Genomic DNA, 27,510 nt, shown 5'->3' with positions numbered 1-27,510 from the left:
AGTGATTTACTTTGAAATCTGTCAGTACTTTAGGAGACTCATTCATCATTGCGTCATTCACAAAAGGGCCAGTCATTACATCAGGATGGGATTTTACCCGTATTTATAAGAATTTCCGTGTTTTATGACCCACGTGAATTGCGTAAATCCGAGAATAAAATGGTTTGGTTGGGGCCTGATTACTGAAGAAAGTGATATGGCTTAGTGCGATCATCAAATCGCAACGGTTGTGATGAAATTATAAAAATATATAGAGCTGCATGTTTCAGAGTAAAGCACAGCACTGTTCACTTTACGTTACAGTTAATGCTACTCTGCAAGTGCTTTTGAGTCGCTTATCATTTTTAACCATCTTCCCAAATTCATAATGAGAATCGTTTATAAATCTGTCAACAGAGAGAAGCGTTTAGGTCTTCCATTGGTTTTCCGCCAAAATAAAAGCGAAATGGTTTAACTTTTTAAATGAAGACAACCATAAATGTTAGTATTGTAATTTTACTGTTCTGTAAAATTTAATTAAAATGGGTTGGGTTGGGGGACAGGCTTTCCGTTTAGCTGATGTTTACTCTCAACCTATTTTTTTTGACCATCTACTCATTGTTTTTCTATATAATTTAGGGATATTGTGAGCAAACAGATTAACAAGCTGCTATTTTACTTCTGATTGGTTATTTTAACCAAGTGCGGATAATAAACATAAGCTTTAGGAGACCATTCATGTAGGGATGCACCAATATTAAAATGGTGATTGTGATCACGTTAACATTTGTGTTTAGCAGATGCTTTTATCCAAAGCAACTTCCATTGCATTCATGGTAACTTCATCAGTTCTTGGTTTCCCTAGGAATCAAACCCATGACCTACTGTTTGAGCTACAGGATAACTTGATTTAAAAATAAAGCACTAAATAAGTTTATTAAACGCTTTAATTTAATTTAGCCATCACAACATTATAATATACAGAATGAAAAAATAATATTCATTTTGATTTTGCAAAGATTTAATATTGTTATTAAATTATAATATTGTTACATTAATCTGAATAGAAAATTAAGAAATATCCAATATGGACAGATACTGATAAATTCATTTCTAATATTGGTTGATATATCTTTACCTTCATGTCATGTAATTCTGGCATTATTACTACTAAACTCACGAGACTAAAGATAGGTGTAAAGCAAATAAACATCATTGGACCAGTATTTTATTTTTTGAGAATATATACAAAAATCACACAGAGGACATCTCACATCTTTATTTTGTACACTATAGAAGTCGTGGAGGAACATCTGTACCACCTCCACTAGAGTTCCCATGGGTTGTGGCATGTGATATTTGGAAAAACTGGATGGTGAATGATGGGCTTTTGGGCGTTCGATTGAACGCATATCACTGGGCTTTCTCTGCAATTGCAGCGGCCTCCTTCTCCTTCAGTGCTTCCTCTCTCAATCGAGCCTTCTTCTCCATGTTTCGAGCGGTCAGATTGTCATGCCGACCTACCGCCTGTCATAGAAGACATTTATTAAAGGCTCTGACAGCCATTTTACACAATAAGACGCCATTTCATTTATACACTGTTTTATTACCTGTTTGCCAGAGATAACCATACCGAGGCACGCCAGGATGGTCAGTGCCATCATGACATAGCAGGCCTTCACGCGCACTCTGTTCCTGGAAGCATCAATCATCTCAAAACTGAAAACGGCACAGTATTTTCATTAGTATAGGCATTAGCATAAAATAGTACACCCACAAATATATGTTTAAACAAGTGAAGTCCTACTGTATAATGCTGTGATTTTACAAAGAAAAACACTGAAAGATTAGAGCAGGGCATATTTACAGATTTTCTCATTTGATTCAATTGCTAATACCCCCCAAAACTTTTTGAATTAATCATTTAAAAAAAAGAGGTCATTCATTTTGTGGACATTTGCGCTGTATGTTTTTGATTCACTAAGAAGAACAAGTTCAAGAGTCATTTCTTTTTGAATCAGGCTTTTTCCTACTATAGAAGTCAAGGGGGTACATCAACTTTCTGGTTACCGACATTCTTCAAAATATCTTCTTTTGTGTTCAGCAGAAGAAAGAAATTCAAACAGGGTTGAAACAACTAGAGGGTGAGTAAATGATGACAGAATTTTCATTTTTAAGTGAACTATTCCTTTAACAATAACCACACAGAGGAACGATATTGTTGGAATCCCTGTCAAAACTTGTTTTCCCCAGCTGATGAACGATAAAACCTTGACAGCCAATCATCTAAAGCGGCAGATGACATCACTGCAGTGCACACTTATAATAAACAGAGCGCTATTGGTGTGTGGACGCTAATATAGTCACGGTATTAGTTATCTCTTTATAGTTATCGTTCTTGGTGTGAACAAGCCTTTACATATACATTCTCTCACAAAGCCACTGAAAATAGGCCTAGTCATACACTAAAAAAGATTGATCTTGGGATTTTAAGAATCGGGATAAAAAGAAATATCACGATTAATCATTATTTAATTATATTCACCAATCCCTAGTGGAAAGCAACTGTGTGTATGGAAGGTCACAAAGGACGTGCCTGTTCTGTTTTGCATCTAACCATCACAAACAGAGTCCACTCTGATCTCCCTCCAGATACCATGCATTACACTAATTACCTGTCATTACACTGGGAGTAAATCTCATTTAAACCTTACAGCAGACAGTTCCTGTGTTCCACCAATAAGCTGGCACATGACCTCATTAACCAACTACACGTTTCATGCCTGAAACTGGGGGTTTCTTCAAATGTAAAGAGGAATAGCCCACTTACGACACAAACTCTGGAATCTGCTCTACGGTTTTGAATCGCCCGGACCACATCAGTATCTTCTTATCCCAGTCTGATGGGCGGTAGCCTGGCACTTTAAACCCAAGCCGTTGAGCTAAAGGCAAACACCGAGAGATGAGAAACAAGGTGTTAGTGAGGAGAAGTTGATCTGTTGGGAAAAAGATAAAATTCCCTCTAATCTGATCCTTGTAGAACAGCCAGAACAGGAACTTCTCTTGCTCTACAAGGTAATTACGCAGTTGCGTGCTACATGCATTTATTTATTTTTTGCTTTGCTTTGCTGGGACAAAACGTGCTGGAATGACATATTTCATTCAGCACATCAAAGTGCCGTGTCATTTTGAGTGCTGTGTCATGTCCTATGCCACACCTTCTAATGCAGGCAGGTAGAAGTGAATGGATATTTAGAGAACTGACCCGGTTCTGTGGTCTGTGGGGGTGTAGATGCCCCTTCTTGAGGCTTGATGCACAGTCTTCTGCTCCCTGTGTTCATCACGCCTCTCTGCCACTGCCCTATGAGGGAAAGGGACAATTAAAGGGATAGGTCAACCTAAAATGTAAATTCTGTCAACATTTCTTTCCTCGGTGGAACACATAAAGACAATTTTAGCTGAACTTTCCCTTTAAGGCTGCCATGGTGATCAATTTTGGCTGTATGATGATGTTTATACAAAACTAATATGTTATTTCCTGTTACATTTGAGTCCAAAACACTTTTTTTTTGTTCCCCAAATGAGGACATGAAATTTCATTTAAGAATTGATTTCTCATTTGAGCAGCCGTTTTAATCATTTGATTTATTATTGGATAATTTGAACATTTGATTTATCATTTCAAATTTGTTAGAAATAAACGTACATAAAAACATTACCTTTGTAAATGTCCAAACTATACTAAAAAATTAAGAGTATAGTTTCTTTCTATATTTACTCTATTTAAACTATATTCAGACCCACCATAGCAATTATAGTTTCTGCCAAAATATTTCAGTTACAGTAAAACTGTTATTTATTGGGATCTTCTTCAAACAAGCTTTCACAATCTTTTCGTGTCATTATCATATATACTACTGTAACTGTATTATTTTGGCAGAAACTATAATTGCTATGGTGAGCATGAATATAGTTTGAATAAAGTAAATATAGAAAGAAACTATATTCTAATTTTTGAGTATAGTTTGAACACACACACATATATACATATATATATATATATATATATATATGAAGAGTATATGAAGTGCCATCTGAATTTTTCTTCTAGAATGATCATTTTTATCAAGCTTGTATATTTAAGTTCAATAATTTCACTTAAATGGCAATGCAAATTACCTATTAATTGTCATTTGTGAAATGACTTAACTTAAATATACAAGCTTTATAAAAATGATCATTCTAGAAGAAAATTTCAGATGGCACTTAGAGGCTTTTGCATCTGAACTCTTCATATATTAATATTATATATATTAATATTATATATAACAATTATTATATTAATATATTATTAGTATATTATATTATTATATTGATATGATTGGTATAAAATATATAACAATTACATATATATTAATAATACATACTAATATATGAAAAAAGTTTGTAAATGTATTGTTGTATTTTGTATATTTAATTTGTAAGTTGAACATTTTTGTAAGAGATTAGATATAGAGCTCCAATTCTTCTTCTTTTTGATGACATACTGAGCAATACCAAGTTATCACAGCTGTTACTAATAATTATTTACTATAGTAAAGAGATCAGATAGAGTTGTAAAATCGTAAAATCACAAGAGGTGTGGCTCTTTTCACGTATTAGATAAAACATAAATGAAAATGATCAAATCCATGCAATAACCTTAAATAACCTCATGAATGCAATCATGCCAGTATCGAAAAGTTAAACTACGTCATAATCGTTTATAATCATGTGTTCAGTGCTTAGTGTTGTGCTAATAAGTGTGTTAAGAATGCCCACTGTCACTGTGCCCAGTGCCAAAGCTCTTCACATGCTGCGTCCAAAACAAACTTATGGAAAATACTGACCTATTAAAGTGCCAAAGGCAGCGCGAGGCCCGCGGATCATGTTGAAGATCATGACGTCTGAAGAAAAATATAATGATAGAAAAAGACAAAATTTAAGGCATGAAAGCCTGTCCAGATGACAACGCTAGGTTTAGTTCCTCTACCAGAATAATGAATGTCAGTTCGAGTTCGTACTTGAAAGAGCCAGAGCGCAGAGATGAACACTGAAGGACCCTAAGAAGTCTAAACAGCTCATAGGAGCGCCTGTTAAGGACATACGTGTGTGTTCGTAACACGCATGTAGTTGTAAAAAGCATAGTTAAATAAGATTATATGCACAGTATTTGAAGTTCTTCATAATATTTCGCATAAAGCACCTGTGGATTTTACACGCTCACGTTAAATCCTGATTATAGTGAGAAATAATTACATCCAACAATCTCTGTTAAAATGGCTCACACTAGTATGAAAAATACTTAGTAATTATCTGTAACATTATTTAGTTAGTGTCAAAGACGACAGTTTTTGTAGTAAGTATAATGTAGGCAGTATTTGGACACCCTCGGCGCGCAGGACCTCTTCAGAGTCCAGTATGGCGGCGCCCGGTGGAGTTCTGAACTGTGAGGACTTTTCAATGTTTCAGGTAAAACGAGCGAACTTGACAATGGTTAGGATAAAAAAGTATGCAGGATTCTTAAGCGCACATTGATTTTTATGAGCACGGTGTTCTGATGTTTACAGGGAAAGATGTACAAATGTATGACCCTCTGGTCTGATGCACGCAGTCGTGTGGTTCACTAAGCAGCAGAGCAAACATGACACTGCTTTTCTGTATATATATATAAATGTAAGCGTTAAATGACCTATAATTTATACACAAAAACAATATACAGAAATTAAACGTTTTTTTATTAAAGCTATTAAGTACATATTTACGTGTAAAATGTGGGTAGTTGACATCATGAACTCGTGAACTTTTTTCAGCATCAGGATTTGATTTGAAGGTGAAGTTTTAGGTGTTGTAACACTTTTCCATTTTTTTATAATTTTTTAATAACCTCTTATTTATTTCATTTCAGTTGTACGATTTATTTCAATTCAGTTAATTATGTCTGCGGTATGTGTCCCCCAGTTAATATGAGCTTATAAAGCTGCATATATAATAATTATACAAGAACTTAACGTAGTTTAAAAATGGGTTTAGATGAACTATAACATGTCACACTGCGGGACTGCTTGAAATGGTGTCTAGTCTACTATCCATGTGTAGTTATATTGTTTACATTATAAATGTAATATGTCATGAATACGGAGGGGTTTTACTTTAAGATAAATGAGTAATCAGTAATATTAATATTCCTTAAATGGAGAAAATTATTATTATTAAGGCATCAGAACAACAATGATTGCATTGCTTACAGTTCATTTTCTGCTGTTTTTCTATCTCTCCGTATGTCCTCTAGGAAGTATTAAAAGGGATGCGCACCATAGATGACAGAATTGTCCATGCCCTTAATACCACTGTGCCCACTGTGTCCTTTTCAGGCAAAGTGGATGCCACACAGACCTGCAAAGAACTTTATGAATCTGTATGTAATGTATCACCTTACAAATTACTTTTAAATAATCTAAAATGATTATTAGAGATACCCTAATTCTGTGATTGATGTATGACTTATTTGAGTGAACTGTCACTAGTATGTGATGTTTAATTACAAGCTTTTTCCCTGTACTTTCTGTCTTTCAGCTCATGGAAGCCCATCAGTCCAGAGATAAGGCAATAAAATCATGTATTACAGAGACCTCTGCTGTCGTCGGACAGTTACGTGAAAAGAGAGCAAAAGATAGTGACAACTTGTCAATTATCAAGCAACTCAGGAAAGAACAAACTAAGGTAATACCACTGTCTGCCACCAGGGGACTCTAGTGTTATGTAGTTTTATCTGATGACTCATAACCAAAGCAATAGAGGTTGCCCAACTTACATATATAACAGACAATAAGCGGAACCACGTGAATCTGAAGACTTGAAGAAGTGCTTCTCAAATCCAAGGTTGCTTAAAGTTTTGTTTACATTATTATATTGCACTATGGGTTAATGTTCCCTTTTATATAATTTGAAAGAAGGGTTATTATCGTTAAAGGGATACTTCAGGATTTAGCATTAAGCTTTGTATTAGTAGAAAACCTGTAGTATTTTCGAATTACCGTGCTTTCTACCCTCATATCCCCCTGAGATGAGAGATTTATGTATTTTTTGTCTGGAAAAAATCCTCCGATCTGAGGATTTTTTGGCCAGAGGCTAAAGACTACAGCCAGTAGGAGGGGCTGTCCCGCATGTCTTCAACCCGCCCATAGAGGGTGGGATCTCACTCACAGAATGTACACAGTGTCAGCTGTCTTTCTTTGGAAGCTAAGCTAACAGGCTCTTGTTCTGTGGAGAAAGCTGAGTAGTAGGGGTTACCATCCTCTTTTTCCCGGACATGTCCGGCCGTCGAGATCGTCCAAAATATCCGGGATTCGGCTTTTGCTTTCTGCAGTCGCTATTCATTATTTACATGCACACCTTTTGTTTCAATCTAACTGAATTCATTCCGAATGGTGAATCTGAATGTAGTGTTTACATGAACGCTAAACAAGAGATCGGTTGATGTGCGTTTTAACATGGCTAAGAAAATTCCCGCTCCTCCGTGAGAGATAACTTAGGAGACCGGTGCGTCTCAGTAATCACGCCACCGGCCTCGCGCCGTTCTCCCGAATCCCGGACATTTTGGGCGATCTCGAAATCCCCGGCAAACTCGTCAGAGTCTCAAGTAGCCTAGCCTTGTTTTAAACTGCGCTCTCCTACCGGTAGGCGTGGCTTGGGAGTGGCCTCCTAGGGCAGCGAAGCAAGTGCATTCTGGGAGTTGTTGTCTTTCATCCACATAAGCCAAAAATACATTTTCTGGCTTTTCTCAGTCCAGAAAGCTCCAAATTCAAAAATAATTTCACATTTCTTCTACATAAATGACCCATTTTAAATACACATTCATCTTTCCAGAGGTGAAGTATCCCTTTAAGTAAAACTATTAAAAACATTTCTGTTAAATAAAATAAAAAACTTTAACTAAACGAAAATTAGAACATTTTTAAATTGAAGCACTAAAATGAAGTGGAAAAGAATAAAACTAAAATCAACTAAAATAAAAACAAATTGAACCTAAATAGCAGTAGTATTTAAAAAACTAATAAAATGAGAACCGCACATAACAAAATTTCTAAAAATTAAACTTAAATGAATATAACTAAAACTATAAAAAATAAATGCTAATTCAACTAAAATAGCACTGTGTGGAAGTCTGTTCACAAATGGCTGAAATCGAAATCTTCTCAATTTGCCTACAGTTAAAAATCATGCAGTCTGAGCTGAATGTTGAAGAGGTGGTCAATGACCGGAGTCTGAAGGTGAGGTTTTTGAGTGTCTTCTATTGATTCTATTGAACATGAGCTGTTTTCATTCAGAAACATGTCCCTGATGGCATTTCCCCCCTAGGCTTTCAACGAAAGGTGCCGAATTCACTACACCCCTCCCAAGATCAAGTGAATGATAGTTCTGTTGTCAACATGAACCACACAGTGTTCTGAGGACCACACCTGGAGCTGAGCCGGGACATTGACCCCAAACATCTCACTAAAACCCTCCTCCGCCAGTGTGCTCTGTCTGTGGCTTTGTGTTTCTACAGTGAAGGAACACTACCGTTGCCCTAGTCCTGTAAACCTTTTTGTATAAATACTGTACAAAAGATTTTATTAAAAATGAAATTTTTTCCAATTACTGAAATGTTATTTGCTTTGAAACACAGCGATGAATGTTCAGTTGAAGAGGAGGATACGTTTCTTGATCTGTTCTCAGACCTTGACATGCCCACTTGTGTCAAAGGTTAAAGCAGGGGTTTTCAGTTTCTTAAATGCCACGGACCCCCATCCTAAAAATGTAAAAGACCAGTTCTTGTATAAAGGCCCTATTTATACTGTGAAAAATGTATATTATAAATTTGTCAAAATATTATTTGGAAAAGATTTAGTTTCTATTCAGTTACATTACTACGTTTAGTCTATGTATTTATTTAGATTCATTTTATATTTTTTTAATTGGCTACTAAAATCAGATTATCTTTTAATCCCTTATTTAAATCTAAATATTTAGTTTCAATTCAGTTACATTTAATAAATGTTTAGTCTATTCAGACAAATCATTTTTAAATTAGTTATTTAAATTATATATTTAAAAAAAAAAAATCTAGTCTGTTCCGTTACATTATAACATTTAAACTTTTAATTTATATCTAAAACCTTTTAAATTAAAAAATTTAGTTTCTATTCAGTTACATTACATTTAACTTATTTAACTATCATTTATTTAAATCTGATTAAAATTTTTAGCATTATTTTTTTTTAATCAAAATCTTTTGTTTCTATTTAGTTACATTACTTTTAATTTAAAAAAAATATTTAGACTGACATGTTTATTTTAATTTTAATTTATTTAAATCCAAAATCTTCTAAAAAATTTTATCAAAATATTTTAGATTTTTTCATGGACTCCCTAGCACTCATAACTTGAATAACAAATCCATACATGCCAAAAGTCCACTATGCGAAGACAAACAAACAAAAAACATTCACAACTTTCCATCAATGCATTTGATGTAAATACAATACATTATAGGCAATCGAGTATAAAACTACGATTTACTGCATCAGTATCACTAAGTACAAAGCCCAAAATGTGAAGAACAAACCATAGGCATGGATAACTAGATGTGACTTAATTGATGTTTTGAGTGTAAGGGAGGGAAAACAAACTGTTATTGTACAACCATGTCAAAAATATTATGGAGACGTGTATTTAAAGGATTGCTTAATTCACAATGAGTTATACACACTAGTCAAGAAATCAATTATTGATTAGATCATCAAATGTAATACATGATTTAACATGTTTCATCTTCAGATGTTAGTATAACATTTACTGTGTAACAGTGGGATTCATGAGTATTTTGGGCAATATTCATGATGATTTGATCTTTCTGGAGGTTCACTTCAGAAGTATTCAATGGGATCCTGATGAGCCTTGGATGTCTGTATGCTGTGCAGCTCCAGTTTTTCTCCAGCATGGGGCAGGGTTTTATAGACACGCAGATGAATATAGTCATCCTCACCTACATGCACCTAAAAACAGATCATTTAGAACAGTACATTCAAAAACCATTATAGTTCAGGACTGTAAGTGTTATATGAGGCTTGCTTTTACATATATAATCAGTATATTAACAGGGTCCCCCCTAACCCTGTGTGGTTTTACGAATGAACTTATACAGCCTATAAGTTCATTAATTTCTCTTACCTTAATAAAGTAATTTTGCCCCGCAACAACTTGCGTTTTAAAAGATTTGGCGGTGAAAGCGTCAAACTTGCGGCCAGCTTTATCCTCGGCATGAGACTTTATCTGAGGAAAAACGGGAGTTGTCAGTGAATGTCGCTGACACATCACATCACTATTTCTGTTTTTCTGCAATGTAAAGTTACTAACCTCATCGCATATTTTCTGCACCTCTTCATTGGCATCTTTCGCCTCGGATGTTCCGCCACAAAGTAAAGGCATTTTGAATAAAGTTTTGGGAAAAAAAATACTCGGGAACGTCTGCACACAACAAGATTTACCTGTATTGTCTATGAGATTTACTGACTGGAAAGTTTACTTCCTGGATATCACGAGACATTGGAAGAGACCATTTTTGTGGAATAGACCAAAGAGGGTTGTAGTGTATCAACAGAGAAAGACCTGATATATAATCTGTTGTTGTGCTTAAATATATATTTAAACATTATAATTATTTAACTTTAAATATAAAATATCGATCTTCTTTATGTTAATGTATCTCTGTTCATGGTTCATCACCCCCGTAAAGTGGTTTGAACCTCGTATTACCGCACATGTTACTGGTTAGGGCGTGGATAGTTACACTGACATTTTTACAAAATGAAATATTTTAAATTTAAATAATTATTTTAACATAGTTAAAATAACGATAAGGCACGATAGGTAAATTGAGACACAATTGCCATTGAAATGACTGGGGGGGAAATTTACTACTTGGGTGAAGAACAAGTTCAAAAACTGAAACTTGATACGCAGCGAGGTTGCCTTTCTACCTAATTGTTAAGTTAATTTGAATGAAACCAAACGCACAAACCAGTTTTGCAAGGTTCTCTAAGGTAATCTGCAATTTTTCAAGCTCAAACCAAACCTCAAAAAAAAAAAAAAAAAATCATAACAGGTTATGTTATAACCTAACACTAACAGGAGCGTGATAGTGAACATGTCTTGTTAAAATGTATAGAAATGGCAACATCACTCCTTCAACTCATATTTTAACATTTCATTTCATAATAGATATCCCTCAAATTTTGTCTAGAGAAATTGTTCTGCCCATTTTTGTCTATCCATCATTTACTCAACATCATGCGTCCATCCATGTGTTCATTCATCCCCTCCCATTTCCATTTACTGTCAAAGACATAACACTCATGGTTAATGACTAAGCCATAAAATATGTTATCTAAAGAGCATTTACTTCATGTAGGCTACTCTTTGATAAAAGTTTAGTTTTTACTTCAGAAACTAAAGAAACAACCTTAAAGAAATACAAAACCCTTCTTCCATCTATTACTAATACTATTTTAGTTTCTTCAGAGTGTGCAAACCCTTACAAAAAAGAAGTTCATTCAAGTGTTCTATTAGTATACTTCTTTTAAACTAAACATAAGAAAGTATACTTTCAGTCTACATTTTATATACTTCTAAAAATACTTTATGTACTTCTCAGAAATATACTTAAAATTACACTTCAGTGTACTTGACTTATACTGAGAGAAAAGTCCAAGTATATTTGGCCAGTACTTGTACTCAATCTTTTGATCGAGATATACTTAAAAGTATAATTAAGTATTCAAAGTATACTTGGCTTGTAGTTGTGTTAACTCTTTAGATCGAGTAGCCTATTAAATATACTTTTTTACATAGTTTTTCATATACAGTCTTATGAAACTTACATTGTTTGAAAATATTGATTAGAATATTGTTTAACATAAAACAGATATGTTTCTAATTCTGCGTATCTGAATTTTTGTGTAGGCTAGTCCACTGGTAGTGTATAGAATTCACTAATTCTACTTTTCCCCACCATTGACAGAATTTTCCTGCTATCCATGTTTTCACTGTTATACAGTAGGGGGCGCTATGACACATCTTCTAGTACAGAATCTCCAGAACAAAACACAGGAGAAGAAGAAGCTGAAACAAGCGATAGAAGATTGCTCATTGCTCACTCAAATGTAAAATAACGTGATCATCAAACATTAAACAGCGTGTAAATCAAAACTGCTTAATATTACCAAATGAAATGAAGCGTAACCCATGAAGAGAAAACGACTTTGAAGCTTTTTTGAAGACTTTGTTGGACTTGATCTACTCCATCTGTTTTGATCATCGTTCTGAATGATCAAGGCGTAACGTTAGTCTGACAAAAATGTGATTTTCTCAACTTTTTTTGTTTAAAATGTTGCCTTTTCTTGAAACTTACCGACATTCAAGTGTTGATAAAAAAGGATGCACGAAGCTTATACAATGTTTTTAAGATTAAAGTAGGCTACAGTTAAAGGTATTTTCAAGTATAAAAAATAATTTGAACAGTTGCTATACTGCAAGTGCAAAAATAATATATAAATAGTAAACTATAAGTATAATGTTATGTTCACTTAAAGAAAACTTACAAGTATACTTACAGTATAAACGACTAAACTAGTAGTTTACTGAGAGTACACTTCAGTGTGTACTTTCATAAACTAAACAAAAAAAAATACTACTTGTATTAAAATAGTAAACTACTAGTATACTTATAAGTTCACTTGTACAGATGCATTACAAATGAGAAACCTAGTTGTGTACTTAAAGTTTACTACTCTTACACTTATAGTAGCCTACACTTAAACGTATACTAAAAGTGGGCCAGTTTAGTCTCAAGCAGTATTGAAATAGTACACTTACAAGTTTTCTATTAGTACACATTGATATTAGTATACTTACTACATAAAGTATACTTAAACATATACTTTAACATTATTAACTATATACTTCATAAAATTAACTTGAAGTATAGGCTACTTCTTTTTCGTAAGGGAAGTAAAGGTCACTATGTTGTGTAAGGCTTTTTCGTAACCTTCAGAAATTTATGCAATGAAAAAAACTGTTGCCTTGACAGCCATTGTACGCATGTATTTGTGTGTCATACTCTGCACGTGTACTCATACAGTTACACAACGCACAATTATAAAACCAGTCCCACGGGAGTAGTACAGTATTTGTGTTGGTCAGCCCTCAGGGTGTTATGTTAACTTCCCTCTCTCTTTTGCTCTTGGTTTCAGACTCTTGGAGTGTTTTCAGCTGTAGGTTAGATACGATTCTAGTGGATTTATGTTTATAGTCAATAGGTTAGTAATACAATTAGCAGTGCTTCCGAGTCGAGTGCGCTTCTGTTAAATATTTTTAGACCGCATTACATTGTCTTTATTTCAGCTGCTCACAATGGGAGATCACAGCGCTGCCCGTTTAGCACTCATAGTCCTTTCTGTTGTCATGTACATCATTTGCATCGTATTCAACGCACTTGCTGGACCGGGAACAGGTACGTACAGCAGATAATCTGAATACTGTTTCTAAATAAATGATAGGTGCAAAAGTACATTTTGGTCGAATATATTGCTACAATGTTGTTTTACTCATCCACAGGTCCTTTTCTGAACACCACTAGTTCTATATCAAATAAGTACAATACCGAAATCACTCCCTCGGGATGGACCTTCTCAATCTGGGGTGTCATCTACACCTGGCTGTCCCTCATGCATGTTTACATCCTCTCCACTACCTGCAGGAGGTATGAACTCTGAGCTATATCCAAAAATAAAGTGGTATGTAATAATATTCTGACGTTCATGAGACATTTATTTATATTGTCATCACAGGACTGTTTATGGTCCAATGTACTGCAGTCCTGCTGTGTTGCCGTATGGATTCTTCATCACCTGGATTGCAAACATGCTGCTGAATATAGGCTGGCTTCTTCTGTGGGACAGAGAGTAAGAAGGAAAATTATGATATTTTGAAATATACTGTGTATGTCCGTAGGGGATATTTGTTTTTTATGACCCCTACAAGTTTGCTTAAACGATCAAAATATGAGGATTTTTTATTTTTTTAAATATAAAGGTAAAACAAAACACTAAACTAAGGTATTTATCTGAAAACAATATTTGGCAAAAAAAGGCAAACTGCAGCTAAAGGTTTTATTTTACTATGCAAAAGAATCTTAGAAAAACCTAAAGCTCACAGGGAAAAGCATACATTGACTACTGCATAATCAAAAAATAATGTCTACACGATTTGGCTTGTTTTATTACGTTATCACTAATAAAACAATTGACTCAAATCTCAACTACGCAATACGAGTACAACATTTTGAACACATATTTTATAACATATATCATAATATATGTGTGTGTGTGTATATTATTATATTACATATATGTCTGGGTGTGTGTTTGCGTGTCTGTGTATTTATACATAAAACTATAATAATATATACACACATATATATTATGTAAACAAGAACTTTCATGTTAGATGCGATTAGTCGATTTGTATAAATTTTGTATATATATGTATTCACGATATATACTGTATATATATTCGTAATTGCACTTATTTTTACATTTTGTAAATACAATTTCTTTGCATGTATATTTAAAGAAAAAATATGTATAAATTATATACATATATATACAATTTATACATAAATTTTTCTACAGTAAGAACATCTTTTGTAAAAACTCAATTTCTTTGCATTTATTTAAAGGGAGATGATTGCTGGATTTGTTTTCCTTGCCTTGATTGCCTTCACAAACTACTTGCTGATCATCTTCACCTGTCATGCCCTCAAACAATATGGATCCTGGTTAAACAAATATCACAAAGTAGACCTCTGGTGCATTCGGATATTGGTGAGATTTCATTGAAATATTACTCAACAGCTTCTCAAACTTACATTTTAAAAACATTATGCAGTTTTTAATGTTGCATCTTCAACCTTGCAGGTTCAAAATGGCATTGCAACATACACAACATGGACAACTATTGCCACCTTGATAAACTTCACAGTTGTGCTGAGATATGACGCTGGAATGACCCAGTCAGATGCAGCAACAGTCTCTCTCTCAATTCTTTTGGGTGAAGCTATTGCTTGGTAAGACCATAAAACTCTAATAACTTCTTTGAAATAAATGAAAGATGTTAATCTTGAGATTAATGCGTAATGATTTTTACAGGTTTATTGTTGAGAACTTTGTGTTTGAAAAGCACCTGCGATACATTCTGACAGTCTACCCTGTTGTCATTGTGGCTTTGAGCGGAAACATGACAAAGAACTATAACTCTGCGGATCCAAGTCGCAATGGCATTTACATAGGTGAGCCAGAACAAGCGCTGCATTGACATCATAATAGTTTTGCTGTTATGTTCTTAATCTGTAGTGTATTTCATGACAACCATATTGTGTGTTGTATTCCACAGCTGTTCTACTAGGGTTGGCTTGTACACTATTTGCCATCAAAGTGTTGCTGGTTATATGGAGGCATATTAAATATCCTCTCTACAGAGGCATGGATACAGACGAGGCCGTGTCACCGATGGAAATCGCTGAAAAGCAAAAAAAGATTTTCATTTAATCTGAACTGTTCATATCATTGAATTGTATATTTGTGTAATCATCTTACAATATGCTTTTTTATTATTAATGATTTTTTTATTTTTATTGTTCAAATGTGGACATTGTTTATATGTACTTTTGATAAATAATAAAAAAATAAAATACAAAGCGTGTGTAACTGAGTTACACAAAATGAATTGCTCTTATCAAGGCAGGGGGTGTACAGTGACCATGATCTGTGCACTGTTATGTACTTTTTTCTGCAGCAATAAAATCATAAAACTCACTAGATTAGTAAAGATACATAGTAAAGATTCAGAGGAGATTCCAAGAGGCTGGTCAGGTGATTGAATATAGAGTTACTATCATCACAATGCTGTTATATCAAATGTCAATCAAATGAATGAATTGAGTATTGCTCTGTGTAAAAACAGTTTGTATATTGTCTTAATAACTCATCCTTACATGTGACATCTGTTTAAAAAATATTGAAATTGTTGATGAATAAAAAAATATTATATTATAAAAATTCGTAAAATCTTATATAATATTAAAATCTTATATTAAATGTATACTCTTCTATCTTTATAAATTAAATGTTTGCTTTTTCATTAAAAGGAGGCAAAAAGAAAGACAACTTTTATTTGTAATAATTTTAGTAAATGTACAAATTATTTAAAAATGTAGGCAGAGATATGTGAGGGTATATTTGTGACAAATGAGTGACCATTTTAATTATTAATTTATTTTAAACAATTTCATCCCCTTGATCGTTTACTTGCTGTTGCGTAGCTGTGAGACACTCCGTGGCACTAGGTGGCAGCATTTCATTGTGTGTCTTCCTCCCGCACAGGAAGAAAATTGAGCGGGAGAATTTGTGTTGTTGTTGTGGGCCAAATACAGTGACGGACTCTGAAAGATATTATTGCTTTTTGTGGGGTATTAACATTTTTATTAATTAATTTATCTGTTGTTTTAAACGTAAAACTATCGTAAATGTAACAGGAATACATTAGCATTGAGACTTTCAAATTGTGTAAACAAAGAAGAGTGTAATGTAATCGGCGAATGGCAGTCAGCAACAAGTAATGGGCATGTTGATAGTGAAACGAAGAACTGGACTATCTGCGGGTTTATGAGCTTCACTGGCGGACACACAGTCTCTGTAACCGGGGGTGGACTTCAACACGATGTCGCAGGTCAGTAACGTTAGTTACGAGTGTACTTAATGAACAAAATCATCGTTGTTTGTAGCAACTGTCTGTGGCACAGAGTCTGTCAGTGGCTGCGGTTCGAAACCTAGTGAGCTCCCTAACGTTACCTAGACAGGATCTTTGGGCATCATAGATAGGTGCTCAAAATTCTCTCTGAGTAAGCAGTGCACTAGGTTTTGAGACAGAGCCAATGTCTAGTAAGAAACGAAAGTAGATGTGAAGTGACAGTTCAGACTGATATAAAATATCTGTTATATAATAACTTACACTGTATATTACCGTTCAAAATCTAGGGCCAGTAAGATTAAAAAACCGAATACCTTTTTTCAGCTAGGACACATTAAATTGATCAAAAGTGGCAGTAAATATGGTCACACTGCTATAAAAGATTTCTATTTCATATAAATGCTGTTCTTGAGAACTTGCTATTCATTGAAGAATCCTGAAATGTCACGTTTTCCCATAATATTAAGCAGCACAACTGTTTTAAACATTGACAATAAGACATTTTTCTTACGCACCAAACCAGCAGAAATTATTTCTAAAGGATCATATGACACTGGAGACTGGAGTAATGATGCTGAAAATTCAGCTTTGCCATCACAGGAATAAATTACGTTTTATTTTACAATATATTATAAAAAACAAGTTATTTTAAAATTATAATAATATTTCACAAATATTTATTATCACACAAATATCACAAATATTTATTTTTGATCAAATAAATGCAGCCTTCAACATAGGAGGCTTCTTTCAAAACCCCCCACTCTTTTGAATGGTATACATGGATAGATATAGGTGTGTACATTTTATGATAAATGTTTAAAATGTGTTTTATATGTTATTTATTTATGTATTTTTTTCCCTTCATATGAACTTGTGAAGTTTGAATCAATTATTTCAGGTCAAAGCCAAAAAGAAACTGCATTATTTCCAAAAACAGGAAAAGTAAGTAATGTGCCGCTTTCAAAACAGCTGTATTGGATTATGTTAATATCTTAACAAGCTCAAGTAAGAGGCATATTTCATTACGTGTTGCTGCTGATTTTCAGAGCCCATTCTAAACTCAAGGATGTCTTCACCTTGCCTGACATTGACACTCTCTTCGATGACATTGGTAATTATATTCTTACATTCACCTCATTGCTATCTCATTTTGAATTGTGCCATTCATTGTGTGAAACCATATTCCATGTTGTTGTTATTGGTAGATGCTGACTCTGAGCTGGGTTTGCCTCTGCTTCCTCCATTGCCCAAAAGCACTGGTGTAAATGGTCAGAAAAAAAGCTCATGTGATCCAAAAAAGATGAAGGCATCATCTAAGAAGGTACGCATGGATTGAATCATCAGAAATCAGTCTGTTCTCATTGCCACAATGTGATGTTGATTGTTAATCAGATTACTCTGATTGTCAGGTACACAAGGATTCTTTGATCCAAAAAAATGGCATTCAAGAGGATGAAATAATTGACGGAGGTAACCCTACATCCACAAAAATCTCTTATCAGTTGTATTATCGTGAGTATAATTTCCTGCTATTATTGCCGATCATCTTTAAAGAATGTTTAACATTTGATTGAAAAAAGAAGAAGAAAGAAATTAATAATTTTGGTAATTTAAAACATTTATAAATTAAGATATATTAAATAATAAAATGAACTATCTGGGCAAGCAGAAAACATCTTTACTTTTGATCCCTGTAATAGAGCTAGTTTTTGTAAAAATGTTCAGTACATTTCACCACCTTCTTGTCATATTTATTTAATTCCTTACAAAGAGAGTCCATTTAAAGAAATTGCTCCCATAAAGACGTCCAGCCCTATTGCTTTGGCAACAGAGAGGGATGAGTCCGGGGATGGAGTCAGACCTGTGGCTGATCCTCTTCTCTTTGGAGTTGAGGATGAGGAGCCCATTGGTGGAGACTTAAGCAAGGTGTCCTCAGAACCGCCGAAGGAATCCCTCTATGGGTAAGAATAAAAAGAGTCTGATAGCTGGTATTGTTTGTTTTGTATTGTTTTTTTCATTACCTAACTGTTCTGTTATTTTTTTCTGCTCTGAAAGGGATAGCGGGTCTCTGGCATCACCACCAGAAAGGCTTGAGTTTAGAAAAACTGCTAAATCAAATGAGGGTTCCTTTTTAAGGTCAGTTATTAATGTATAACAACAGTATTGTACATCTGTATCTTTTATTTTTATAATAAGAAATATAACCTTAAATTGTATTTGTTAGTATGAAGCTTGCAAAAAACACTAAAACGTCAATGCAAGCCACCCAGTCTACACCTCCAGAAAAGAGGGAAGACATACCAATGTAAGTTAACTTAAATTTTGTAATGTTAAAACTGAATTGTTCCTGCAGATTTCTTAATGAAACTTCTTCTTTTTTTATTATTAAGGGATAAAGTTCCTGGTCAGCTTTCTCCTGTTTTGGTCCGGAAGAGTGGACAAAAACTTCGGGTGGCAGAGCAATGCAGAAATCAAGTGATAGAGGATCCAGGCAAAGGATTGTCTTTCCAGCAGAAGCTTAAAAAAGCCATGATGCCTAAATCCCCATGGTGAGTTTAAATGTGACGTTCTGAACATAAACCACATGCACCGTTGTTACTTTCTTGTAACACATTTCTTATTCCATTGATAAGTTCCAGGAAACGAGCAGCAGTTCCAGCTCCTCCACCTGTAGATTTAGAGGAGGACTTCATGATCCTGGACGATGAGGCCCCTGTTCTTTTCATCATCCCTCGCAAGGCAGAGGTCAGCAGGAACAAAAGACCTGTCCCAGCAGACACTGCAAAGGAGAATGTTCTTACAGAGCCGCACTCCACAGATCAGCTCCCGCAGAGTGAAGCGGAGACGAAAAATCAGCTTGGGACGGATGCTAAAAGAAACAAAGCACAAGTCGAGTCTGGTAAACAAAAACCGAAAGGAAAACATGGAAAAGCTTCAAAAAAGAGTGGTAAAGACTCTGTGACTCATGATGGTGTAGAGGATGGAGCAGACCCTGTAACCGAAGCGCATGAGGACAGGGTTTGTGATCAGACCTCTTCTCAAACTGTACAGGGACACAAAGAAGTACAAGCAGGTAAATCACACTTTTACCAAATCTTTATAATATCTTATAATATTATAATCTTAGATGTATGATGTATAAAAAGGCAGTATAGGCTACTTGATCAGTGCAGCCCGTGCACATGCAGTGTAGTGTTAATTTTGTTAGCTATTTTTTTATTTAGTCCTAGTCCTGTCAAATTTACTTTTTAGTTTTTACAATATTTATTAAACCTTGACCTGTTTTTGTTGTCAAGTTTTAGTCGACTAAACGTCTGGGCATTTTAGTCTAGTTTTAGTCAAATGAAGTCACATTTTCTTCATGCTTCATAATGGTTAAGATAATAATAATGATCATTTTGCTTAAAGTTGTAATCACAATTCACAATGATTGTTGTCATTTGAGACATTTAATTTTTACATTTCATCAGAATTGTTGCACTTTCACCTATAAACAAAAACCCGTACACATGCTTTATTTCACCTTATCTAGTTTCCTGATTTATTATAGACTTTTTATCATATAAATGAAAATTAACAATTGTGTAATCTACATTATGAAAACTTTACATAAAGATTGCATTCATAAGTGCACAAATACATTTGGGCATACTGTATTAGTGCATATACTTCATCACTACATTTATATTTACATTCATAAAACATTGATGGAGAAGTATTTATAAAATATTGATGGAAATAGAAGATTATGTGATATATTGAAAAAAGTTTACACGTCGTTATATTTGAAATATTGCTTTGTGTGATAGTTACAGGAAAGAAACGGTCAAACAGCAAAGCACCTGAGCCAGCTGAACTTTCTGACAAAGATGAAACAGATGCAGCGGATGCAGGTGGCAACCAAGAAGTTCCAGTTCCTGTGTCTAGAACCACAAAGAAATCCTCAAAATCATCTAAACAGGAGAGGTCAGGGTCAAATGCGAAGAAGGAATCCAATAAAGTCACTACTGTAGCAATTCTTCACTCCACAAACTCTGTGAAATCCAATAAAAATAGAAAGAACAGCAAAAAGGAGGAAACTGTCTCTAAGACAAAGAAACAAACTTCTAAACAACAAATAGAGTTGGAACAGATAGATCCTTCCTGTGATGAGCAAGAACATGAACCTCCACCTGCCCTCAATGAGCAAGAGGAGGAACAAAGAACAGGTCAGTTCCTCTGGCTTTTGCTTAATTATGCTGTGCATCGATAATTATGAAGCAGAATTATTTCATTTTGGTTAGACGGGCATCTAACACTCCAGACTCACAGATTATGCATCCCTGACAACCACCAGTCCTTTGTTGCGGAAAACTTACAATCTTTTCTGTTTTATTTTTACATTGTAGCTGTGAATAAACAATCTTCCACCAAGGAAGATGCCGTGGATCCAGCCAAAAAACAGAAGAAAAAAGTAACGCAAAAGCGGGAACAAAAACCAAAGGATCCACCGACAACTGCATCTGATATTTCGTCAGACAGTCCTCTGTTTGCCAAGAGGAAAAGGAAACCTCCAGGAGCATGGTGGCTCTCTAGCCCAAATGAAAGTAGCACAGAGCTTCAGCCAACGCAGGTGTTGGGTACGGCACAAGGACTGAAAGCCAGTACAAAAATGTCAACGAAGCAAGGAGCTGCTGTTGAATCTGAAGAAACACAGTCTCTCAGGCCTGCCCAGGGGAATCAGAAGAAACTAAAAACTCTCAATGTGTTGAACGATGTGAAAAAGTTGATTGCAGGTGGCGATGGACATGATACTGGAGCTGAGCAGAAGACCACTAAGAAGACAGGTGGTCGAAGGAAACCAAAATCTGCAGCCACTCAACCTCAAGTTGCATCACCAGCTAGTGTGTCAGAAGAGGAAGTGGGAGCTTGTCCGAATGAGATTAGTCCAGAATTATGTAGTCCTCACAGACTGCACAACGTCCTACCAGGTAAACTCATTCCCAAACAGCTTTTACTTTGTATGATTGAAGTTTTTGAACTAACCCTTTCTTCCGATAAATAAAACAGGTGAGAAGAGAGTGTTTGACTGTGTTTACTCAAGAGAAAATGGCTCTGCACAGAAACCACCTTCCTCTTCTCTTAGAAGACCAGAGAGTTCTGCATCAGACAACTTTCCACAGAAAAGACAAAGAAAAGCTCCGTCCAATTGGTGGGAGGCGCCGCAGTCTCAAGAACCAGCTGATGGTCTTCCACCACCTTGCAGTCCCCCTCCACAAAAGTCCAAACTATCAAAAACTCCTCTTCGTGGTGCATGTAATAAGCAGGGAAATTCAATAAAATTGCAAAAAACTAAAAATCACTTAAAAAGAAACATAATCGACACACCAAAGTCAATTAAACGATCTTTGGCCTCAATGAATGCAATTTTTGCTTCTGCAAAACCTGAAAGTTTGGTAAAAAGTGGACAAAGGGGCAGAAAAAAGGGACGCAGAAACCTTCTTCACTCTCTTGAGGACCAGTCAGATCACTCAAGTGAGAACGTGGCCCAAAGTGATGATCAGCTGCAGGGAAACAGACGCACCTCCTTTGGCTTCACCAGTGGTGTTACCGTGGAGCCGCCTGAGACCAGAAAAAGAACGAGTGTCCGAGTAACCAGTGGACCCAACACTTTATCTGATGTGTAAGTTGATTTATAAAATGCAGATGTATGTCTGGCCTAAACAAATGCTATTTGCACCCGAGTGTTAATAGTAAAGATGCGGCTCTGTAGTGTATACAGTATTGTCTAACCCCTGCACCAGATTGGGATAAAAGTCATTGGGATAAATGGCCATTGGGATAAAGAGGCCATTGGGATAAAAGTAACTCTTGTGTGGTCAGTGCACAAAGTCACTGTTTAAAATTCTGTGCTTCAAGACTGAGTGTTTTTGCTTTTTTTGTGTAGTGACGTTGCTTTCAGAAGTGGGCCGTCTTCAATGCTTGAGATTCAGCAACATGATGAAAGTGATGATGATATTGGTGAGAATTCATGTGCGATGTATTTTAAATCTGCAGTGTGTCATTTCTGTGCAACTAAATGGAATTGCAAAATAGGTTTACCAAACACTCCCAAGCGTTCAAACTCACACGACCGGTTGAGCCAATGTTACTCAGTTGTGCCTCTAAAACAAACAATAATTTGAAAGTTCCACAGAACCAAGCGTTTTTACACTTATCAATTTATGAGCTTTAACTGCACGATTTGTAACTAACTCCTTTTCTTTCAGATTTGCCATCATCTAGGGTGACACCCCATGTGCGACAGGCTGCACGGGTGTTGGCGCACTGTGATCTCTGTGGGCCTCCGTTGCAGCCAGTTGTCTTGGAAAATGAGGACTGGGACAACCTATATGTGTGGTTCTCTCACTTGTGGCCCCCAGCCTCGAAAAGTAATGACATTACACTCACAAATAAATCAACACGCAAGACTATTTTACGTATCAGGTGTAGCCATGTTACAGGGACACATTGCCTGAACAGCCTTGTGTTGAATTACATATTCATGGGCTCGATAGTGACAGGACAGGAGTTCCCCCTTATTTGGGCCTGAACCTAGAAACTTTGTGGTTGGCTGAGTTGGCTGATTACATAACTGTCTACAATCATTAATTAACATACTTGCTTTTTGTTTAACAGTTATTTTTGATTGTCTAAACATTAGAAGCCTTTTGAAATCCATACAGATTTTTACTTCCAAGTGCTGAAGTACAAAATGCTGGAAACTGACTTAAATTACAGCTTGTTTATATGGGACTTATACCCATGAGTGGACCTCTTCACTGAGTCGGGAATGTGCTTCCATGGAAATATTTATTTTCCTAACTCTTAACATATTGTTTTCTTTTCATCAAGATTATTAATGATTTAAATCTTCTATTTGAATATCTAATGGTCAACAGGGTTTTTTCATACAGGAAGCATTAAAACAGAACAGATAATGAAAAGTGATAGCTTGGTCCACAAATCATTGGACTCCAAGGCTTCTGTTTACTTTTTTTATGAATATTTACAACATGTCTTCCATACTTTAAAGTCAGCATTACACGGAAGATGCAATAGTCTTTTCTCCCCTATTGTGTATGGGGCGCCGTTTGTAAAGCGGCTCACGCTGAAAATAACAGCAACATTTTGTCACATTTAGCTTCAAACAATGTTTAAAAAACTGGTATGAATTTTTGACGTCACTTTTTACCACATTTACAACAATATTTGTCAACTTAAAGATATTTTAAATAGTTAAATCTAAATCTGAATGTTAAATCTAAATGTTAAATCTAAATGTTAAATCTAAATGTTAAATCTAAATGTTAAATCTAAATCTAAATGTTGAATCTAAATGTTTCGGGTGAAACTAAATATTTAACTAATATGCAAATTCAAAATGCCGGTAACCGGAAGTGCCAAAATAAAAGCTCGAGTGTGTGTTTATAGCATGGTTTATAGTGTCAAATAACGAATAAAAACCATCTCATAATAATAACTATAATATAACGATAATAACTACCCAAAATAATAAACACGTTTGGAGAAACTGTAGAGTTTCGTGATGAGAGTGATGACATGACATTCAGTCAAAGTGAGCCCCCTCGTGGCTGGCTATTATGGCTGCAGGTCATAAGTCCCGCACTTTTCATAAAAGTGACACTAGCCTACTCTTCAAATACAGTTTCTCCAAATGTGTTTATTATTTTAGGTAGTTATTATCACGATAATCCATGTCCAAGAGTCCATTTCCTCGGATGAGATGGTTTTTATTCGTTATTTTACACTATAAACCATGCTATAAACACACACTGACCTCCTCAAGCTTTTATTTTGGCACTTCCGGTTACCGGCATTTTGATTTTGCATATTAGTTAAATATTTAGTTTCACCCGAAACATTTAGATTCAACATTTAGATTTAGATTTAACATTTATATTTAATATTTAGATTTAGATTTAGATTTAACATTTAGATTTAATATTTAGATTTATATTTATATTTAACATTTAGATTTAACATTTAGATTTAGATTTAACATTTAGATTTAGATTTAATATTTAGATTTAGATTTAACATTTAGGTGTAACATTTAATATTTAGATTTAACTATTTAAAATATCTCTAAGTTGACAAATATTGTTGTAAATGTGGTAAAAAGTGACCGTCCAAAATTCATACCAGTTAAATACAACATTGTTTGAAGCTAAATGTGACAAAATGTTGCTGTTATTTTCAGCATGAGACACTTTACAAACGGCGCCCCATAATTGTGACATATATGACATATATATCCAAGTGAATCGGCTTCTCAAACTAGACAAAATGTGGGGTGGAATTTGATTTTGTCCATCTAAAATTGATTGGATTATTGGATGGTTCTGGTTTGCTATTGCTGTGATCTCATGTGAAGAGAAAAGAAGTAGAGTGGGAGGGAATTATTTTGAATAAAGATTACGAGGGAACATTCATTTATATCATTTATAATGAATACTGCAGTGTTCTATAACAAAAAAAGAATGGTCAATTTTGATTTCATGGTCGAATACCATAACCATAGATCAGTCCATTGATGGTGGCTTACTACCATTGCTCGTTCAATGTAACTATGGTTTTAAGTATTATTTTCTAAAACACATTTAGAAACTATAACCAAAGTATTCTTCCCGAATCGAATTACTACTGTTGGTGTTATCACAGTAAAACCATGATAAATTGTCAATAAAAAGGATTTTGCTATGTAGTTTGAAAAGCATTTGAGTTTACATGTGACCTTTTTTCTTCTCTTTTCCTTGTCATTACTGTTTATGATGCTGTGGCTGTCCGGCTGCTTGATATGTTTGACTTCCTCCACAGCGCATTAAAGTAGAAAATTCTCAGTAGGATTCAAATGCGTCATGCAGTGCACCACACAGATAATTGGTCCTCGCTCGCTGTGAGGTTTGGTGCGAAGCACATTTAATGCTTATCACATAAAACATAAAAGCCCAGGATATGAGACGAAGACACAATCATACTTTCGGCAGTTGTTTGTATCGAATATAATTACATATGCGTTTTGCAGCATGAATTTTTGCCTATTTTCAAATGAAAAATGTTTCCTTCTTGTGACTTGTTTTATATAGCTTGTTCATGTGAAGGTTTTTTTTTTTTTTTTTTCTAGATGGACGAGTTATTAGTCCTGATGACTTCCACTGGCACTCCCATGGAGGCCGAGCTATAGGTCACGCGGTTGACCTCCAGAGACACTCTTTCTCACACGGAAAGATTCTGCTGGGGTCGTTCATGAAGAAACCCTCACAGGTGGATCATGATGTGGTTACTGTGAGTAGAAAGGGTTTTATTTTTATTATCTCAGTTATTTGCATAACCGGAATAGTGTATTGTAGCCGTTTGAGATCTAATTGTAAAAATAAGTTCATGAGAAGGTTACATGACATGTTTAAAACCCCTTTCTGCCCATTTGACTTTTATCATCATCCCAAGCTGCCCAGTTTGATCAATAATTATCTGCAAGTAATTTGTTTACATTTGTAAATTTTAACCTTTCTGTGTTTCTCTTTAATAAGGTATTCAACATCATCTCAAGTTGTGTGCGTGTTGATATTGATGGTGTAAGGTCAGTCTACAATTGTGGAGAAGTGTTTATGATACCCTCTGGTGAGTGAAAACGTATTACTAAATATGAATTACTTGTACATGTGTTCTTGATTTCCTCAATTTTATTTTATTTTTGTGTTACAGAACAAGCGTATAGCATCCACAACCTGTGTCAGGAACCCGCAGTGCTGATTTACCACAGGACACTGTCGATTGATGCAACGAGCGGATTGACATGATGTGGCTTCCTTTGATTCCTTTGAAATATTCAGCTGCAGAATTTTTTTTTAAAGATAAAATTGTAGATTTTCTTTCAAAAAGTCTTACACATGTAGTTGTTTGGCAAAGCTCAAAAACAAAGCTAGTTGTTTTTTTGTGTGTAAATAGCTTAAAGAAAATTTCAACATTGAAGAGACAGTAAAACATGATTTTATGATGCTATAAAAAAGCTTTTCAAAACCATGGTCTTATTAATATGTTTCCTCTCGGAATGCAACTCTAGTTTTTGTGAACAAATTTGTTGGGTGGTCAGCAGGGGTCAGCAGATCCTTTACTATATAATATTGCTTTTGCATGTCCAACTCGTTTTTATACTCAGAAGTATTGCTGTTTATTTGAAAAAAATGAAATTTGGCCATCAGTTCATTAGTAACAGCCTCACAGTTTCCATCAGTGTAATCTCGTGTGTGTGATTTCACTGCATTCGTTTTTGTAATATTGATATGAACTCTCCTCAGCCCAATTTGGGAATGTATTTATGTATAGACCTGTAAGAAACATGTTTGTTTGAATGTTGCTGTGTTTAAAGCTTGTCATTCCTTTGATGTTCCATCAATTCTGAAAGAGCAATGAGGTGCATATGCTGCCATATCACTCTAAATTATGATTTTTTTTTTTTTTTTACAAAGTAAAATTTTATTTGAAAGAAGCAAAATGGATACCAACAGTTATCAGATGTTTCAGTTTTTATTTAAATTATCTTTATAGATAGATGCTTGAGACTTTAATTCTCATTTTTGTCTAACATTCACTTTT

At 34.9% G+C, this 27,510-nt stretch overlaps 5 protein-coding genes across 6 annotated transcripts; 3 read left to right on the top strand and 2 right to left on the bottom strand.

Moving 5' to 3' along the window:
• Positions 1–1,190: 1,190 nt before the first annotated feature.
• fam162a (family with sequence similarity 162 member A) lies at positions 1,191–5,066 on the bottom strand. Its single transcript, XM_082183571.1, has 5 exons — positions 4,869–5,066; positions 3,245–3,340; positions 2,810–2,921; positions 1,590–1,698; positions 1,191–1,506 (listed from the first exon to the last, which is right to left on the bottom strand). The coding sequence occupies exons 1-5, from the start codon at positions 4,918–4,920 to the stop codon at positions 1,393–1,395; spliced, it is 483 nt and encodes a 160-aa protein (XP_082039697.1). The 5' UTR covers positions 4,921–5,066; the 3' UTR covers positions 1,191–1,392.
• Positions 5,067–5,392: 326 nt separating this feature from the next.
• Positions 5,393–8,661, top strand: mix23 (mitochondrial matrix import factor 23). Its single transcript, XM_082183574.1, has 5 exons — positions 5,393–5,490; positions 6,311–6,436; positions 6,595–6,741; positions 8,232–8,291; positions 8,380–8,661. The coding sequence occupies exons 1-5, from the start codon at positions 5,440–5,442 to the stop codon at positions 8,428–8,430; spliced, it is 435 nt and encodes a 144-aa protein (XP_082039700.1). The 5' UTR covers positions 5,393–5,439; the 3' UTR covers positions 8,431–8,661.
• Positions 8,662–9,511: 850 nt separating this feature from the next.
• Positions 9,512–10,589, bottom strand: LOC309509059 (cystatin-B-like). The gene is made up of 3 exons (XM_082183575.1): positions 10,420–10,589; positions 10,234–10,335; positions 9,512–10,058 (listed from the first exon to the last, which is right to left on the bottom strand). Exons 1-3 carry the CDS (start codon positions 10,489–10,491, stop codon positions 9,930–9,932), a joined length of 303 nt encoding a protein of 100 aa, XP_082039701.1. The 5' UTR covers positions 10,492–10,589; the 3' UTR covers positions 9,512–9,929.
• Positions 10,590–13,234: 2,645 nt separating this feature from the next.
• Positions 13,235–16,178, top strand: LOC309509055 (uncharacterized protein). Its single transcript, XM_082183570.1, has 7 exons — positions 13,235–13,573; positions 13,678–13,822; positions 13,911–14,024; positions 14,801–14,945; positions 15,039–15,187; positions 15,270–15,409; positions 15,514–16,178. Exons 1-7 carry the CDS (start codon positions 13,474–13,476, stop codon positions 15,666–15,668), a joined length of 948 nt encoding a protein of 315 aa, XP_082039696.1. The 5' UTR covers positions 13,235–13,473; the 3' UTR covers positions 15,669–16,178.
• Positions 16,179–16,491: 313 nt separating this feature from the next.
• Positions 16,492–27,270, top strand: LOC309509048 (uncharacterized protein). 2 transcript variants are annotated; one of them, XM_082183557.1, is made up of 18 exons: positions 16,492–16,848; positions 17,771–17,814; positions 17,919–17,983; positions 18,078–18,193; positions 18,282–18,342; positions 18,644–18,833; positions 18,928–19,008; positions 19,097–19,177; positions 19,263–19,421; positions 19,506–19,945; positions 20,682–21,080; positions 21,261–21,842; positions 21,922–22,534; positions 22,799–22,872; positions 23,121–23,282; positions 26,039–26,199; positions 26,445–26,535; positions 26,620–27,270. In XM_082183557.1, exons 1-18 carry the CDS (start codon positions 16,840–16,842, stop codon positions 26,712–26,714), a joined length of 3,423 nt encoding a protein of 1,140 aa, XP_082039683.1. In that variant the 5' UTR covers positions 16,492–16,839; the 3' UTR covers positions 26,715–27,270. The 2 variants fall into 2 exon arrangements, with proteins under 2 accessions (XP_082039683.1, XP_082039684.1); XM_082183558.1 differs by having other exon boundaries at positions 17,752–17,814.
• The last annotated feature ends 240 nt before the right edge of the window (positions 27,271–27,510 follow it).

Source organism: Leuciscus leuciscus, assembly GCF_965113295.1.
Source record: "Leuciscus leuciscus genome assembly, chromosome: 11".
Taxonomy (NCBI): Eukaryota; Metazoa; Chordata; class Actinopteri; order Cypriniformes; family Leuciscidae; genus Leuciscus; species Leuciscus leuciscus.
The sequence above is the reverse complement of the archived record's forward strand: the minus strand, read 5'-3'. Positions and strand labels throughout refer to the sequence as shown.